Source organism: Vulpes lagopus, chromosome 1 (genome assembly GCF_018345385.1).
Source record: "Vulpes lagopus strain Blue_001 chromosome 1, ASM1834538v1, whole genome shotgun sequence".
NCBI lineage: Eukaryota > Metazoa > Chordata > Mammalia > Carnivora > Canidae > Vulpes > Vulpes lagopus.
The window spans coordinates 169,279,378-169,299,166 of record NC_054824.1 but is presented as its reverse complement, the minus strand read 5'-3'; the positions used below and the strand labels follow the sequence as shown (position 1 = coordinate 169,299,166).

General features: G+C 37.1%; 1 protein-coding gene across 7 annotated transcripts in view; it reads left to right on the top strand.

The window, feature by feature from the left end:
• SMG7 (SMG7 nonsense mediated mRNA decay factor) overlaps positions 1–19,789 on the top strand; it is a 94,837-nt gene that overhangs the window by 60,110 nt on the left and 14,938 nt on the right. For all 7 annotated transcript variants that reach the window (XM_041755580.1, XM_041755609.1, XM_041755613.1 and 4 more), the window contains 8 exons: positions 6,726–6,897; positions 8,095–8,166; positions 9,048–9,198; positions 9,580–9,715; positions 14,631–14,793; positions 15,221–15,377; positions 16,425–16,495; positions 18,437–18,497. In XM_041755580.1, the coding sequence (XP_041611514.1) occupies positions 6,726–6,897; positions 8,095–8,166; positions 9,048–9,198; positions 9,580–9,715; positions 14,631–14,793; positions 15,221–15,377; positions 16,425–16,495; positions 18,437–18,497 (983 nt within the window). The remainder of the gene's footprint in view (positions 1–6,725; positions 6,898–8,094; positions 8,167–9,047; positions 9,199–9,579; positions 9,716–14,630; positions 14,794–15,220; positions 15,378–16,424; positions 16,496–18,436; positions 18,498–19,789) is intronic.

Below are 19,789 nucleotides of genomic sequence, written 5' to 3'. Positions count from 1 at the left end.
AATAATATTTATATGTAAAAGAACAAATAGGTATTATAATTCAAATAATAAAATTTAAAAACATCAGTATTTTACAGTAGAATAATGATGAAATAAATTATGGCATATCTGTAAAATGAAAATTTATGAAACGATTATGTGATATTTATGAAGTTTTTTTAATATGAAAAATTGTATTACTCTTGAGTGAAAAATCGTATAAAATTGTGTGTACAGTATGACTCAGTATATTTTAATTGAGGAATCTCAGCTCAGGGTATTAACAAAAATATTATCCCTTCTTCCCTCCCTCCCATTACTACTTTCAGCTATGCTTTATGAGAGACACCTGAGAGGCAGAGACATAGGGAGCAGGAGAGGCAGGCTCCCTGCGGGGAACCTGATGTAGGACTCCATCCCAGGACCCCAGGATTGTGCCCTGAGCCAAAGGCAGACCCTCAAGCCACTGAGGCACTCAGGCATCCCTTAGCTATATGCTTTTTTGAATTCCAGATTTCTGTCATAACTTCATAGAAAGATTCCGTAACATTCTGGTTTCCTTTGGGTTTTTGAAACATAGTCTAGTTTTAAAACTTCAGTTTAATTTCTGATTCAAATCTGTTTTCCTTCCCCTCTCTATATAATAGAAACTGGAGTTGTGAATAAGCATAGCTGAAGTAGGGGGAGCAGTAGGGACCCTTAAGCATCTGGCCCTCGTGGAGGGAGAAGGGAGGCATCCACATGTTGTGATACATTTTTATAATAGGCATTACATAGATTGGTTCGTCCCCTTGAAACATGATTCTTAACCTTTTTTATGGTATAATGTATATGTAACACATTTCCAAAGCTTAAATTGCACATTGATGAAACAAATGTTCAAAAGCAAAAGAAAAACCATTTTTATCAAAGGAGTATATTTGTTAAAAAAAATATTTATGGGCAGGTGAATAATAATTCAAATTATTTTATAAGGAAAATACGTGGAAAATCTAATTTTGACATTTTTTTCAATTTTTATAATCATTGTTGTTCTCTCCCTGCATTCTGTAGGCAGTGGTTAAGCAATTACAACAATTGTAGAATAAGCATTAATAAACCTTCAGATATTAACATTAATAGGACTTTTTACTTGGATTTTTATGTTGTCTTGGTTTGATCATTGAAACTGTTAATGATGTTGTTAACAATAATGTCTTATACATTTTTCTTGATTACATGCAGTGCAGATTAAACCATCAGAGAGCTAGACCAAGTCCAGATCATTGTAAACCTTACAGGCCAAGATGCGTTTTGAATTATAATCTTTAAGTGTAGTTGCAGGCCATTGAAGAGGAAGCTAGGGAGTAACATCATAAAGTTGGCATTTTTAAAAGATTATCCTGGCTCTTGTATAGAGAATGAATTGGTGGGGGTCAGGAATGGAAGCTAATCAGAATGCCACTATTGTAATAGAAAGAAAGAAATTGTTGGATTTTTGAAGAATAGCCAATAATAGGCTTACTGATAGATTGGATTGAATATGTGGAATCAGGATAGGAGAAGAGTTATCAAATGACTTATCAGATTGAGCAGCTAGTTGACTGAAATGGGGACTCTTGTTCCCATCTGTGTTCGTGTTAAATGAGATAGCCTATTTGAGACCTAAGCGCAAACATCAAATAGGAAATTGGATAAATAAACTTGGAGCTCAGTATAAAGGTCAGGGCTGGAGTAAATTTTAATGATTACAATAAAGAACCCTGACTTAGTCTGACATTAGTGTTTGGTATTTAAAACCACAGGACTAACAGAGTTATTCAAAGGAGCACATGCACCCCAGTGTTTATAGCATCAATGTCCACAATAGCCAGAATATGGAAAGAGCTCATATGTCCATTGGCAGATGAATGGATAAAGATATGGCATGTGTACATACACATGCACACATACACACTGTGAAATATTACTCAGCCATTAAAAAGAATGAAACCTTGCCATTTGCAACAACCTGGATGGAACTAGAGGGTATGCTAAGCAAAATAAGTCAGTCGGAGAAAGACAAATACCCTATATTTTCACTCATATGTGGAGTTTAAGAAATGAAACAGATGAACATAGGGGAAGGGAAGGAAAAATAAAATGAAAATTGAGAGGGAGGCAAACCATAAGAGACACTGAACTCTAGAAAACAAACTCGGGGGTCACTGGAGTGGAGGTGGGTGGGGAGATGGGGTAACTGGGTGATGGGCACTTGATATAATAAGCACTGGGTGTTTTTAAAGATTTTATTTATTTATTCACGAGAGACACAGAGAGGCAGAGACATAGGCACAGGGAGAAGCAGGTTCCCCGCAGGGAGCCTGATGTGGGACTCCATCCTGGAACTCTGAGATAATGCCCTGAGCTAAAGGAGCCACCCAACCACTGAGCCACCCAGGCGTCCCAAGCAGTAGGTGTTATATGTGACTAAATTCTACCTATGAAACTAGTAATAAATAAATAAATGTTTAAAACCACGGGACTAGGTGAGAACACGTTAGCACAAGTGGAACCACCATTGCAATAGTAGAAAATTAGATACTGATGACTTTAGAAGCCAAGAGAAAAGCATTTCACTGATGAGCAGTGATCAACTCTGTTGAATACTGCTGAGAAGTCAGATAAAATGATTAAACAGTGACCAATTAGATTTGACAACAAGGAAGTCAGTGGTGACATTAACAAATACTATATTCATTTCTAAACCATATTTTATATTTTAACATCTCTAAAACAGATAAATCACAAAAGATTGTAAGTCACCATTTAATTGGCAGTTTTTTTTTCTTTTAATGTTGTGATAAATAATAGTTCATCTTATAAGTTATGGTATCTTAGATTTGATGCAGTGTGTCTTTGGTAAATAGTGGGGTTAGAAGGCTAATTGACATGGATTGAGAAGAGACTGGTTACATGTCATCCTCAGTTATATTTTCTGTGAACTTCTAAGCTATCATTTTGTGAGCCACTTCGTGGCACCTCCCCGGCTGGAACAAAACTCCCAAAGAAAGATGTAACATTCTGCTATAGGTTTTTTGAAACTTCTAAGCTATCATTTTGTGAGCCACTTCATGGCACCTCCCCAGCTGGAACAAAACTCCCAAAGAAAGATGTAACATTCTGCTATAGGTTTTTTGAAAACATCAAAGAACCGAACAAATAATTATTACTTTAAGAAAGTGAGAGCCTAAAAGAAAGTATTAAGTTTCTGTAGGATATTCTGTATCTTCATAGTTCTCCATTCTTAGCTTAAGGTAAAGAGCTAAGGGGCAGTGGAATAGTTTAATACCGAGTTTTCACAGAATAATTGCCAAATATAATTCTGCTCAATTTATGGAACATCTGTTTCTCTTCTTTAGTGCCACCTTGTTTCTGCCTCTAAACCCACTGGAGCTCTCTCACCCAGAATCTTTGAGTCAGCAGGAACTTTTCTGGTGTCTCCATCTACAGCTCCTGGGTTCAGGCAAAAATTTTATTACAAGACATTCCATATGGTGCTCCAGCCATGTTTGTTTTACTTTCTGTGAATATTCTTTTCTCTTTTTGATAAATGTTCAGCCTTGCCTAGTTTTCTAGTTTGTTCTTTCAGTACCTACCAAACTCCATTCTGCACCATTATGTTTCTTCTGCCATCTTCAGCAATCATCTGGTTTTGGTGTGGGGTTTTGGTTTTGGTTTTCCCCATCTTTTTTTGTTCCTTTCCTATACATCTTGCCTTTTATATTTCCTGACTCTAACTATTGTGGGCTTTAATTTGTTTACCTAATTTTATGTCATAGGCCCATAACAAATGTATAGGTATAAGTAAAGCTGTGATATATACTTCCTATGCTTAGTTAGAAAAGGTACATGGAACTTATATTTGGTTATTAAAGTGGTTTTTAGGGATGCCTGTGTGACTCAGTGGTTGAGCGTCTGCCTTTGGCTCAGGGCGTGATCCTGGGGTCTTGGGATCAAGTCCTGCATCTGGCTCCCACAAGGAGCCTGCTTGTCCCTCTGCCTGTATCTCTGCCTCTCTCTCTTTGTCTCTCATGAACTCATGAATAAATAAACAAAATCTTTAAAAAAAAATAGTGGTTTTAGGAAAAAGGTGGGACATTTCAAATCCTGAGCAGGGTCCTTAGGATGTCTTATTTTATGTTGTGAATTCTGCACATGTTAGAGTGGTGATAGAACCAAAGTATTTCTAATTCTGTAAGTCAGATCCCTTGATATTTCTGTTGCTTTCATAGTGTCATCTGAAAAAAATGGAGCTTTATAACTACATATACTATATTGCTACTAGTTTATCACAAGGATAAGTGAGACAGGTGTATCAAATACCTTAGGGAATAACGTTGACTATACGTTTAGATAATTCTGCTAGCTATTATGTTTGATATCCCTTGCCACTCCCTTTTCCTTCTTTTCTCCAACCCCACTTTATATACCTGTCTTGCTCATTTGGCTGTGAGGTATTTAAGAAGGTAGATTTTCTTACTCATCTCTGTTGCTTACCATGGTGTGTGATACAGTACCCAAATATTGGAATGAGTATATTTGTAAGTAAATATTTGAATGAATGAGAGTAGAATGAAAAGAACTGTGTGGGGGCCAAGAATGAAACCTTTGGGGAGCAAGTTGGGGGGAGAAAGCCTTTGAATAAAGGGGACTATAAAGGAATGATTGGTAAGACAAAACAAACCAAAACAACTAGCAAAGCTCAGTGATCAGCCATAAAGGTAATTGTTTAAAATGCAGCAAAGAAGTGTCTAATAAGATGATGACACCAAAAAGTGCCCATTGTATTTGTTTATTTGATACCTGGTTATCATTGTCACATGGACAGCAGTTTCAGTAAAGTGTTGGTAGGTAGTCAGATGGGAAGAGGGGTTTGTATGGAAAGTAGATCATAATGGGATCCCTGGGTGGCGCAGCGGTTTGGCGCCTGCCTTTGGCCCAGGGCGCGATCCTGGAGACCCGGGATCGAGTCCCACGTCGGGCTACCGGTGCATGGAGCCTGCTTCTCCCTCTGCCTGTGTCTCTGCCTCTCTCTCTCTCTCTCTGTGACTATCATAAATAAATAAAAATTTAAAAAAGGTAGATCATAATGGATTAAGGAATAAATGGGAGTTGAGAAAGCAGATAAATAGCACACATGTGGATCCCTTTGAAAGAATTTGATTAAGAAGAAGAGACAGAGGGTTGCTGCAGGAGGAATCTAAGGTCAAGTGGGAGAGTTCCAGTTTTGAGGTTTTATTATTATTAATATTTTCTGTGGGTGACACTATTTTTAGGTCACAGCAAAGAAACATGAGAAGTTAAAAGTAGATAGAAGAGTGAGGCAGTGATAGGCAGGAGGCAGACAAGAATGAAATAGGTATGCATAGGGAGAGGAGTTAGTTCTGACCAGGAGGAGATACCTCTAATAGTGAAACTATAGAAGAAAGGAGGAAAAAATGTGTGGTCTACATAATGTCAAAAGTCTCTTCCAGATCTATAATACCATCAGATCTATTATGTATGCAAAGATACAAACTAACCTGGGGCTTAAGAAAATAAATCTCATGGGGGCACCTGGGTGGCTCAGTCAGTGAAGCCTCCAACTTGATCTCAGCTCAGGTCTTGATATCAGGGGTTGTGAGTTCAAGCTCTACATTGAGCTCCACACTGGGCATGGAACCTACTTAAAAAATGTATCTCAAGGAACTCCTAAAGTCTCACAAATATGTTGTCTTGCTTTTAAGTCATATTTGTAACCACCAATCCTTAGTGATTATTGTGTTTCTTTTTTCAAAGATATATTTATGTATTTGAGAGGGGGTAGGCGCATAAGTGGGAGTAGGAAGAGGGAGAGAGAATCTCAACCAGACACTTACGTCACTGAGTGCAGAGCCTGAGGCGGGGCTTGATCCCCTGAGGTCACGACCTGACCAAAAACCAAGAGTTGGTCACTTAACTACACCACTAAGGAGCCCCAGTTTTTGAGTGTTTCTAAGAGGAATAGTCAATAGATAATTTCTTAAAGTTGCTAGCTAAATGTGACTGAATACCCTATTCAGGTAAAGTCTTTTAAAATAATGTTTCTGATTGATTGATTCATTCATTCATTTATAGATTTATTTACTTATTATTTTAGAAGAGGGGGGAGCAGAGTGAATGAGAGAGAGAGACAAAAAGAATCCCAAGTAGACTCCCTACTGAGTGTAGAGCCCACCACTGGGCCAGTCTCAACAGTCTCAACAACCATTGAGATGACTACCTGAATCAAAATCAAAAGCCAGATATTTAACTGACTGAGCCACCAAGGGGCCCTGTTGTTCCTTCTATTTATTTATTCGCTTAAAGATTTTATTTATTAGAGAAAGAGAGTTTTTGCATGTGTACGGAGGGGGAGGGGCAGAGGGAGAGAAGCAGACTCCCTGCTGTGTGTGGAGCCCAGCTCAGTGGGCTTGATTCCAAGACCCTGAGATCTTGACCTGAGCCAAAATAGAGTCAAATACTGAACTGACTGGGCTACCCACGCGCCCCCACTTGTTCTTTTAGACACACATCGTAGATCGCTGTAATAAGTGAGAATTTAAAAGATACGATATATAATGTTACTAGTTATCCTATCCTATTTTCTTAGATTCTTTGCTCAAGTTTCATGTATATGATATTAGGTACACATGTTAAAGTATATAAACCTAACTGTTAAAACACTGCCGACTTACCACTAAATCTTGTTCGTATTTCCCTTTTAGTTATTACAAGAACTGTGTACAGTGTTTAATGTAGATTTACCATGCCGTGTGAAGTCTTCCCAATTGGGAATTATCAGCAATAAACAGACGCATACCAGCGCCATAGTGAAGCCACAGTCTAGCTCCTGTTCTTATATCTGCCAGCACTGCCTCGTCCACCTTGGAGACATTGGTGAGCCTTTGGTGTGAAGGAATTGCTAATACATTCATCCTTTTTTTTGGAGTAGTCAAAAAGAAGCTTTTTCTTCAAACTGAGCATGCACAAACAATTTAGATGGTCATAAGAGGAAACTATAAAATGGATATTAAAGAACTTAAATTTTCTCAATATTTAGGGGTTGGGAAAGGATCTTGAAGGTATCAACTATCATATTAAGATTTATATTTTATTCAGACTTATGCAGATGTAAGCAAATGAATGCCAAAAATGTAATAATACTAAATTTTTTCAAAGTGGTGCCATAATGTCTTCAAAATTAAAAGTCTATACTCTTGGGGTTGCAAGGTTAATAAATTACTCTTTCTGAGGCTAGATTATCTTCTTTCCTTCTTATCAGTGTATTAAAGCCTCTTTTTTAATTGTTTCCATTGTACAGTTAAATTTATATTTCTATTTTATGTATTTTATCTGAGGGTGTTATGTAACTTATTCTTGTTCATCCCTTTAAGGTTGACCTAAAAAGGTTGTAAAACAAATTAACTATAGGATTATGTTTCAACTGTCCTCAAATAACAAGGAATGGAGAACATTACTGCTTTAAGTTGGAGGATGATTTCTTGATGTCATAAATCATTGACTCCATGAGGGGTCACATTAGAGTAAGCACCAAGTTTTGCACGGAGATTCAGTGCAAGGTGGATTTAGGTTGTTTTTGCTTTCATTGTATTCTGTGCACACACATACTTAATATTGCAGTAGGTATGAGGCATTTTCCAAAATCACTTTATAAGATATTGCAGAAATACATAATTTTCAGATCATATTGTATAGTGTTTTTTGTTTTGTTTTGTTTTTAAGTGCCATATAACTCACCCCTTCTTGTGGGCCGGCTCCAGGTCACCAGCATAGTCCATAGTGGGAGCTGGTGATGCATGACACTGGAGGACCTGAAAATGGGGGCTAGGTAAGCTTTAAGATTGGTTACATGCTGAATGTCCCAAATAGGGAAGGCCAGATGGACATTTCACACATAATCCTATAGTTAATTTGCTTTAAAGTATTTTGTCTTTAATTATTTTAAATTAATTTTAATGTATTTATTATCTTTAGAATTGAAAACTGTAGTTGCTTTGGAAATATTACCCTACTAGTTTTTTTATTCATTTGTGTGCTTGTTTTTAAACTAAATTTTCTTTTTTCTTCTCTCAGCTCGATACAGAAACCAGACCAGCCAGGCAGAGTCCTACTATAGGCATGCAGCTCAGCTTGTCCCCTCTAATGGTGAGTGGACCTCATGTCATTTTGTGGTTGACTGTGATACTTTATAACGATACAGAAAATAACTTATGGCTCATCTTCCAAGTTTTATGAAAACAAAAGATTTCAGAGTTCTGGTATTGAGTTTTGGGGATTTGGTATTGATTGATTTGTTGGAGTTTTGGTCATATTTTTTCTTTTAATTGTATATTCTATATAACTAGAAATGAAGTTTTAAAATAAGATTATTATTGTCAGTAAACCAATATAAATAGATTATCCCCTAAATTGTTCTAACAACTCTGGCTTCCTTAATTACTTATAGAATAATTATCTCGTAATACAACCATTTCCTTACTAGGAGAATTGTTTTTTTTGTTTTGTTTTGTTTTGTTTTTTTTTTGAGAATTGTTTTTATTACCTAAAAAAACAGGGCTTTTGTCTTTTGATGACCTCAGAATCAGAATTCGCAGTGATACAAGTCATTCTTGTTAAGCCACGTTGAAATTCTTTTAGATTCTAAAAGGAGCCCCTTTGAAGCAGAGGTGGCACTGTGTATACTGTTTCATATTGTCTGTGGTTGCTTTCCCACTACAGTGGCAGAGTTGGAAGTTGTAATAGAGACTCTTAGGCCCATAAAGCCAAGATTTGCTGTCTAGCCCTTTCTAAAGTCTTAACCTTAATAGTGTACTCTTACCTAATTATGTGCTTTTTAACTAAACATAGTATGTTCTGTTGAGGGAGTGTGCTATTTTAAATTATCCTCATTTGTAGAGAGGAAGTCATGAGATTTACTTTATAAAATACTCCCCGTTATTAATTTATAGATTTAAAAACTGATCATCTGTATTCTAATAGCAAGACTGCATCTTGGGTTACTTTAGAATCTTCATTTTATCCTTTAGGTCAGCCTTACAATCAGTTGGCTATCTTAGCTTCTTCCAAAGGAGACCATCTGACCACAATTTTCTACTACTGCAGAAGCATCGCTGTGAAGTTCCCTTTCCCAGCTGCCTCCACGAATCTACAAAAAGCACTTTCTAAAGCACTGGAAAGGTAGGGTTGATTTTTTTCAAGAGGAGTTGGTATAACCTGGTAACCTTCACCCATAAAATTTGGGTATACGAGAACTAGTAGTTACCTATACTTCTCTTCTATTTGCCTAATTTCTAAAAACACAGATATATTTTTAAAGTTTTGCGTGTAGTCATTGCTGAATTTGAAGCAATCTACATCTGATTTGTTCCCAGTAGAGGAGTACAGGCTGCCGAATACTGATGACTCCTCTGAGTATGTTGCAGATGAAAAGTTAGATGCAGAATCCTCTCCTTGTGTATCAGGCGCTCAAATAATGTGTTTTTGCAGACTGAAACCTCTTTTAAGAGGTGTTAGCCATTTTGGTGCTTAAGATTCATGGAAATTTTTCTTTCATTTCAGCCGGGATGAGGTGAAAACCAAATGGGGTGTTTCTGACTTCATCAAGGCCTTTATTAAATTCCACGGTCATGTGTACCTGAGTAAGAGCTTGGAAAAGCTGAGCCCTCTTCGAGAGAAATTGGAAGAACAGTTTAAGGTTAGATTTTAAAAACAGGTGGTTTTTTTTGTTTGTTTGTTTTTGTCTTTTCTAAATCAGGAAGCATAAGATTTGGAGGAAGCTGACTCCTAGTTTTTATGTCGTTACTTAACTATGAACTGTTGGTAAAAATTAAATTTGAAACTTATGGAATTCTCACATAGAGCATCCCCTCAATTTAAACAGAGATACCATCTATAAAGAAACATAGCAGCAGTGTTTTCACTAAGTAGCTACCATTTGGCAGAAAGTACCAAAGTGGGAAAAAACAACTCCTCTTTCCTTCCTTCTCAGATCAAGCACCTTTCTTTTCAGTTTTGAAAGTAACTACTTTTGATACTTTTTATATTCTTAGGTAGGATTCTGTACCTACCTCATAGTATTTCCATTCTGTAAACTTAACTCTTTATTTTCATTGTGCTTTGATCCATCAGGATTTGTGGTGGTTTAAAGGAAAGGAATGAGAATTTCATTCAACAGGACTATTATTTTACTAATTTGTATACGGAGATAAAATTAAGTAATCTTTGTTCATATGAAAATGATCTTTGGGGATCCCTGGGTGGCTCAGCAGTTTAGCGCCTGCCTTCGGCCCAGGGCGTGATCCTGGAGTCCCGGGATCGAGTCCCACGTCAGGCTCCCTGTGTGGAGCCTGCTTCTCCCTCTGCCTGTGTCTCTGCCTCTCTCTGTGTGTGTTTCTCATGAATAAATGGATAAGTCTTAAAAAAAAAAAAAAAGAAAGAAAGAAAGAAAATGATCTTTTATTAGTATGTCAGATTAGCAGTTTAGATGTAGTATAATATATAAAATATAGGAGGAGTCAAGACTAAATATTAACTTTATTTTTAAATCATTTATTCAACAAATATTTGACTGCCTGTTGTGTCAGTCACTGTTTTGGTCACTCAGATCAACAGCAAACAAGACAGTCTAAAGAACATTTTCTAGGGATGCCTGGATGGCTCAGCGGTTGAGCGTTTGCCTTCGGCCCAGGGCATGATCCTGGGGTCCCAGGATTGAGTCCCACATCAGGCTCCCTGCATGGAGCCTGCTTCTCCTTCTGCCTATGTCTCTGCCTCTCTCATGAATAAATAAATAAAATCTTTAATTAAAAAAAGATTTTCTATTTCTTAGTTACTCCTGGGTATACCAAACACTTGGGGGAATTGTGTATAACTGCTTTATAGTTTTATAAGTATTATAAAAGTAAAACATTCCAGAGATTGTAGAACTTAGATACTTAAGAGACATAAATTAGCCAAATATACTCAATGCGAAGTAGTTTTTACAGATAATTTTGCAGTTGACACTTTTTATGTATAAGATTTTGTACTAAATAATGATAATAGTTTGTTTTAAAATAACTTCTATAGTCACCTACTGTTTTCTGCTTCTTTGGGTGGCCTATTTAAACGTTTAGCCCATGATTTATAGAGAGTACATGAAAGGAGCAACTAATTTTTATGTCCTAAGCTATTCTGCCTGGACAGAACAAACAAGTCTAAAATAGTTTCATTTGAAGTGTTCAGATATATGAAAGATTATTTTTAAATAACTTATATTCATCTTTTCTGAGGTCAGAACTGAAATTATATCTTAAATCTAGAGATCCATAGGGGGTTGCTAGGGATTCTCTCCTTTGAGATCTAAAAATCAGGTTGACAGCCATCTTTTTTGGATGGTTTAGGTACAGTTCTATAAAATAGGAGGGGATTGGACCAGATGACCTCTTGAGATTGTCCTGACTCTATGAAAGATATATTCCCTAAGTGGAGAGAGAGGAGGAACCTACCTTAATGAAATCTTCTCTATGTAAGTTATTATGGTCTAGAATCTAGTCATTTTGCATTTGATTCAACCTCAAACACTGATATTCTCTTCAAATACACACACACACACACACACACACACGTATTTTTTTAAGATTTTATTTATTAGAGAGAACATGTACACAAGTGAGCTGTAGGTGGTGGGGGTGCAGGGACAAGTGGACTCCGCCCTGAGTGGCTGAGGTCAGAGCCCAGTTTGGGACCTAATCTTAGGACCTTGAGCCACCTGATCTGAGCCAAAACCAAGAGTGTGACTGATGCTTAACTGACTGAGCCACCCAGGCGCCCCTCAAATATATATTTCTGTATGTAAAGTTATAGAGTGGGGGTTATGTAGGCAGTTGTAAAATACACTTTGAAGTAATTATTCTGATATTCTAAAGTTAAATAGTATGAAGCAGATCTGTTTTAAACTCTATTCATTACTGAAGTATCAGAAGAACATTGTTGGGTAAAATTTTAGCATAGTTGAGTATTCAAAAGTGTTTCTAAAACATATGTAGATCATTAGTATCATTTACATGTAAACTTCAGTGTATCTCTCTAACTATCAGTCTTCAGCTCCTAAGTTGAGGTTCATTGAAAGATTTAAGGCCTGGGGTTTAGGAAGTAAGACACAAGGCTTTTTTTTTTTTTTTTTAAGATTTTATTTATCCATGAGCGACACAGAGAGAGGGGGTGAGTGGGCAGAGACACAGGCAGAGGGGAGAAGCAGGCTCCACTCAGGGAGCCCAGAGCCCGATGTGGGACTCGATCCTGGGTCTCCAGGATCACACCCTGGGCCACAGGCAGCGCTAAACCACTGTGCCACCGGGGCTACCCAGCAAGGCTTTTTATATATGTTCACTATGTGCTATTTTTTTTAATGGTATTTAGCTCAGTATGTTCCTCAACTGCTGTTGAAGGCATCTTTGAGTAACAGTATGTCAGTTTCGATCTGATTTTGTTCCTGATGAGACCCTCTATTTATGCAGTGCAATCTAAATTTTATAAAATTACAACCAAATATTTACACATTTACTTTTAAAAGTGTGGGTTCACTGAATTACCTATTGAGTGAGTGCCTGCTGTGTACCATACACTTTTCTAGGCTCTTGGAGTAGAAGGGAGAGCAAGACAAAAGTCATGAAATTTTACATTATCATTTGCTAGCATTTAGGCTGCACTCATGTACATTAATGCTTCTGTGCAAATACTAGAAAATCGGGCAGCTCCGGTGGCTTAGCGGTTTAGTGCCGCCTTCAGCGCAGGGCGTAATCCTGGAGACCTGGGATCAAGTCCCACATCAGGCTCCCTGCATGGAGCCTGCTTCTCCCTCTGCCTCTCTCTCTGTCTCTAATAAATAAATAAAATCTTAAAAAAAAAAATACTAGAAAATCCTTTAAAGGGCTGTGATTGTCTCCTATTGGGTAATGCCATCTAAAATAGAATGTCAGTGGATTAATAGATAACATTGTTAAATTTTACTCATAAGAAAAAAATGTTTTTTTAAAAAATACAAGTTAATATTCTCATTTTATGCCAACATTATATATTTGTGTAAATGGTCAGTTTATCTAAAAGGTTGGATGTAGAGATTGAAGGTGAACTTTTATGGAAGAAATCAGAAGAAGAGATAAGATTTCAGAACATTGTGAAAAAAAGAAAAAAATGGTTGATGCCTTTGGAAAAGGAATAAGCATTCTAAATGTATAGACTGGAATGGCAGATGGCAAGGAGGCTGAGAGAGAGAAAGTAGCTAAAGTGGAATTGAATTGTACTTTTCTGCCATGGTAATATAAAAGACCTTGCTAATGAAATCATAAAACTTACTCTGGATAGTTCAGATTCTTAATATAAATAGAAAAAGACAGTCTCTGGAGTTGAACAAAGACCGCTCTAAATTTCTGACATGGTAGGATCTCTCGTCACTGCTGGTAGACTGTTAAGTAAGGTTATCTGTTTCTCACTGTAAGGCTAGTGACAGTGAATCCCTTTCCTGAGAGGGAAGGAGGTTGGCTATGGCTAAAGGGTAGGGTGAAGCCAGGATATCAGCTCTAGTAGCTATCAGCTTTGTTAGAAACTTATGTTTGAAAAATATTTTATATGAGAATAAGCTAAAATAACTACAGATATTAAGATAGGGTGATTAGGTTGAAGTAGGTTCTTATTATATACCTCATATATAAATAAATTTCTTTAAATGTGTCAAGCCTTTGAAAGAGTAAATTTAATGACAAATTTTGGGAGTCATACTTTTTTTTTCTTTTCAAGATTTTATTTATTTATTCATGAGACACACAGAGAGGCAGAGACACAGGCAGAGGAAGAAGCAGGATCCCCACAAGAAACCCGATACAGGACTCAATCCCAGGACCTGGGATCACATCCTCAGCTGAAGAAGATGCTTAACCACTGAGGCACCCAGGCATTCCTGGCAGTCATACTTTATGTATAACTTATGTATGGCCAACAGTTCAAAAACATTTTTTAGTCTTTTAGTTTGAAATTTTCCTTTTAATGTGTATATCTGCTTTCTTGTCATTTTTTTAAAAAAGATTTACTTATTTATTCATGAGAGAGACAGAAAGAGGGAGGCAGAGACATAGGCAGAGGGAGAAGCAGGCTCCTTGCGGGGAGGCTGATGTAGGACTTGATCCCGGATCCCAGAATCACACCCTGAGCCGAAGGCAGATGCTCAACCACTGAGCCACACAGGTGTCCCTTGTCATTGGTTTCAATTTAATATTTTATTATTTATGCATCTTTTACAAAATTGCTTCTAATGGATTATGATGTATACATTTACTGACTGATGCCCAAAACTCTTTTCTCATATTAAAAAATACACAGTATCTCAGGGGAAAATAGTCTTGTGAAAAAGAGCTCTGTGGTGACTGGGCTAATTGCTTTCAAGGCGAAGAGTCGACATGAGAAACATCAAACCACATCAGACTCATTTGAAGTCTTGGATTAAGAGTGGGGACGTTTACTCATCTATCTCTGTTAGTCATGTTGCTCTAAATGCAGACCATCAGTTTAATTCTTGTGTCTAAGGTGGTTCCCGTTCTTGATAATATATGCAGTATCTCTGTCTTCTTTTACAGAGGCTGCTATTCCAAAAAGCTTTCAACTCTCAGCAGTTAGTTCACGTCACTGTCATTAACCTGTTTCAACTTCATCACCTTCGTGACTTTAGCAATGAAACGGAGCAGCATAGTTATAGCCAAGATGAGCAGCTGTGTTGGACACAGTTACTGGCCCTCTTTAGTAAGTATTAAATCATTTAATTTACTATGCTATCTTTGGTATAAGCATAATCTTAGGTGTTTTCATCGTTGTAATGGTACTAGTGACACGAAAATGTGTCCTATATTTCCTAATACTGGATCAAGAGGCCTAAACCCTAAATTCGATCCTTTTATCTACTGACATCTTTTTTAAAGATTTTATTTTTAAGTAATCTCTAAACTCAGCATGGGGCTCAAACTCACAGCTGTGAGACTCGTGTGCTGTACTGACTAAGCCAGCCAGGCACCTCTAACATTTTTAACATGGGAAAAAATGCCTTTTTAGAAAAAAGCTGTGAGATATTTGTGTTAACTAGGATATAGCAGAAGCCTCATAATGATAGTTTAATTTGGACTGGTAGAAGTTTCAAATATCTTATGCTTTGTGAATACATTTTTTCTTTAAGTGTCTTTTCTTGGCATCCTGTGCAAGTGTCCTCTCCAGAACAAGTCTCAGGAGGAGTCCTACAATGCCTATCCTCTTCCTGCAGTCAAGGTCTCCATGGACTGGCTGAGACTCAGACCCAGGGTCTTTCAGGAGGCAGTGGTAGATGAAAGACAGTAGTAAGTGTTTTAGAATTTCATGTTTGTTTGTTCGATATTCATAGATATGTAGAAACCACCTTCTAAAACACAACATTTGAACAATGGGAGACTGTATTTTCCACCTACTCTCTGGAAATTGAACCGAAGACCTCTTTGTGTGCTTTTCATTTATTTGTTTGAATTTCTCATGTGAGGCACAATCTTAAGGATTTCTGGCTTCCTGTGTGTTCCTCATTCCTGGCTGCTATCATGGAGAAAAGGCATTTTTTACATTTCAAAATGAAATTGAAGTAAACCCAGTTTGTTTCTTACCCATTACAATATGCTCTGATTTTCTGTTTAGAAGTTGCAGAGAAGTGATTTTTTTACTTTTTCCATATTTTACGTACATAAGCTGTTTGATACTCCCTTAGAGTAACACCCAATTTGAGTTATATTTGCTTGTTTTAAGCATAGAAGATTGGAAATTATTTTAGCTTTCACCATTTTCTCTGTAATCTCTACTCAGAATAATTCTGATGTTTCTTAGGAGCTTTTGATTTTTATGGTGACAAATGAAAACTTACAGTTTACCTTGACATTTTAACAATGTGTAGACTTTTTTGTACCATAAAGAAAAAGCCATATTATCACTTTGAACAGAGACTGATTTGTATATGGTGTCCCCATGCCCTGTCACAGATGAACTTGCAATGGGTTCCATAACTGATAATGTATTTGACATCTCTATCAAAACATAGCATGTTATTTCTCTGGTCAGTGTGTTTTAGTAAGTATCAATTATCAGTGTTTATAACGGACAAATTATTTTCACTAGTTGTTAAATTAGGAGCCTGGAAAATGATCTGCAGTAGTAGGTCTCTGCTGTGCAAATTTGACCCTTCCAGTGTATCTTTTATCTAGACATCTTTGAAAATAGGTTTTAGGAAATCATACAGCCTTTAAAATGCTGAAGCAAGGGGAAAAAATACATAAAGTTTTCCCCTATAGATAACATTTCATGGCTTATTATTGTTCTGGTTTCTCTATTTTAAACAAAGTCTGAAATGTCTCTTTAATTTACAGCATTTGGCCCTGGCTAATTTCTCTTCTAAATAGTTTCCATCCCCATGAAGAGGATCTTTCAAGTACTAATGGTAAGGGCTACCCTTAACCTTGTGTTGTGGACGTTGTTCTCTATCACTTATACTAGGCTTAAGGCCAGAGGGGGAAAAAAAGGCTTTTGTTAAGTGTTTGACTTTAAGTTCAATATCTCAGCAGTGACTTTGAACTCCATGCTCATCACTATTAAGAGGATGGAAGTAGCGGTAATGTGCTAGTTCTTCTAGCAGCATCCTCTCCTGTTTAGCTACATTTGAATAGGAGTCCAAGCATGCAGTACTTTTAAATTGTCTTCATCCCTTCCTTCTGATTCTTTTTTTTTTTTTTTTTTAAAGGACTAATGTGAACAGCATTTTTCTGTTAAAGTAATACCTGCTTATTATAGAATATCTGGGACATTCAAACATTAAGAACAGGAGTTCACCCACGGTTCTCTCGTACAAAGATACTTTGTGCTATTCACATGTAGCGTATTTCTTGGGACATTTTTCTTACGTGTACATACACACACCAGCCTGTGATTGATGTCAGATACTCAGATACAGATTTATGCCTGCTTCTTAAAGTTAACATTATATTGCTATTATTTTCTTTTGCTTTTAAACATTTTGAAACATAATTTTTACTGGCTGCATAATATTCTGCCTTGTGGCTATGCCATTTTGTGTTTAATCATTGTCTATTTGCTTTAAAAATGTCCCCATTATATATAATTCTGCACTGACCAATCTTTTTTTTTTTTAATTTTTTTTTTTATTGGAGTTCAATTTGCCAACATATAGCATAACCCCCAGTGCTCATCTCGCCAAGTGCCCCCCCTCAGTGCCCATCGCTCAGTCACCCCAACCCCCCGCCCACCTCTCCTTCCACTGCCCCTTGTTCATTTCCCAGTTAGGTGTCTCTCATGTTTTGTCACCCTCACTGATATTTTCACTCATTTTCTCTCCTTTCCCTTTCACTAATTTTTATATTCCCCAAATGAATGAGACCATATAATGTTTGTTCACTCAGTATAATACCCTCCTGGTCCCTCCATGTCGAAGCAAATGGTGGGTATTTGTCGTTTCTGATGGCTGAGTAATATTCCATTGTATACATAGACCACATCTTCTTTATCCATTCATCTTTTGGTGGACGCCGAGGCTCCTTCCACAGTTTGGCTATTGTGGACATTGCTGCTATCAACATCGGGGTGCAGGTGTCCTGGCGTTTCACTGCATCTGTATCTTTGGGATAAATCCCCAGCATGCACTGACCAATCTGTAGTTGACTCTTTTTTGATTATTTTACTCCTGTTAGATCAGTGCTTCTCTCTCTCTCTCTCTCTTTTTTTTTTTTTTTTTTTTTTTAAGATTTTATTTGTTTATTCATGAGAGAGGCAGAGACACAGGCAGAGAGAAGCAGGCTCCATGCAGGGAGCCTGATGTGGGACTTGATCCCAGGACCCCAGGACCACTCCCTGGGCTGAGGGGAGGCGCTCAACCGCTGATCCACCCAGGGGTCCCTGATCAGTGCTTCTCCAGTGTTAATTTGCAAATGAATCACCTGGGATCATGTCAAAATTCAGATTATGGTTCAGTAGGTTTGAGATAGAGCCTAACATTATACATTTCTTACAAGTTCTTGGGTGATGACAGTGTTGTTATTCAATATTTTGAGTAACAAGGAGATAATCTAAACAATGGGATTATTGGATCCAAGGCTATGAATTTTTAAGGCTTCATTTGGGAGGTGGGGAGTCCCACCATATCCATCCTCCTCAACATTGAGTAGTAGATAAGTAGTAGGGGACAATGTCCAGGGCCCAGAGGCAATATGCAGGGACTTGGCAGATGAGTTAGGTTATCAGGATTACTACATAGAAGAGCAGAGAACTAAGAGTATTATAAACAACATTTTATTTAGTGAACAACATTCTGCTGAATGAAGTTTTTAAATTAAAATGTTTACAAATCTTGCTTTCTACCCTTCTGTAGCTACACCACTTCCAGAGGAGTTTGAATTACAAGGATTCTTGGCTTTGAGACCTTCTTTCAGGTGGGTGGCAACTGAAGGAGGCTTATTTCATTACCAGTGATTATAGTATTAAAATGAGAAATCAGGCTTGGGTGTAGAAAAACCCTTGATCTATCTCAACTTTGTCTTTTCCTAACAGCAACTAAAAGTGGAAGTTTTTTGATATGAAATGGATTTATATATGTCATGCCTTTACTTGCCATGTAATACCAATACTAAGTGCTTTTACAGATATGGGGGAAAGGAAGAAAAAATTACTGCTCCCAAATGTTATTTATCCACTGGATTTTTTTTAATACTTTTATACTTTGTTGAAATTAGAGGGAAAGTCTCAAAAATGAGAATCAAATGTAAACCAAAGGCTGTTGCTTGACATTTTTCATAACAGTAATGATGACAAAGCAGTTTTTTACAGTCATTCTTCTCCTCCTTTTAGAAGAATAACTTCTAATTCCTTTCAAGTCTAACTCGTTCATCTGTGTCCTTGATAATATCCCTTCTTGTCTCCCTACCTGTGATGCTCACTCTGTGTTGTATTTCCAATATCCTTTTATTTTTTTTAACAAACAATTCCTTCCTTTTAGCCTAGTAACATTCAGGTATCCCTTGTTCTCTTTAAAAAGTAAAATTCAAAAAAAAAAAAAAAAAAAAGTAAAATTCACTGCCCCATCTTTCTCTGATGTTGTCTTTCCTCTTCATCATCAGACTTCTTAAAAGGGTAGTTAGTGTCTGCTAACATTACTCACCCTACTTCACTCCCAGTCATTTCTCAGCCTCCAGCAACTGAAACTCTTCAGTGCCTTCCTGGTTACCAGACACCACTGACTTCTTTATAATTTCATCCTATTCAGTATTCTCTAACATTGAGTCTGTTGATCCCATTCCTTCATGAAGCCTCCTTTTTCTTAGCTCTGTCATCATATTCCATCTCTTTCACTTTCTTCTGTACCACATGCCTCAGAATATTATCTTCCAGGGTTCTGCCCTGCCCTTCCCTTCCCACCTTCTGTATTCTCCCTGGTGATCAGATCCATCCTTTTTTTCTTGAGCTTTCATCTCTTGCATAGTAAGTAAGTATAAGATTTTCAGCTCTGACTTTTAGAGTTTGGACTTCTATTTGAATCACCTGATCTCCCTTATGTATTTCCGACTTTTTAATATGACCCAAAAGGGCTTTTATCTGGTCAGCCAAAAATGATCTTTCTCTATTTATCTGTGTGCCATTATCTATGTACGTGAACTCTAAAAAATCCTTATTCCCATTAATTTTTCTCACCAAATCTTTGTCATTCTGTGTCTAAAATGCCTTTTAG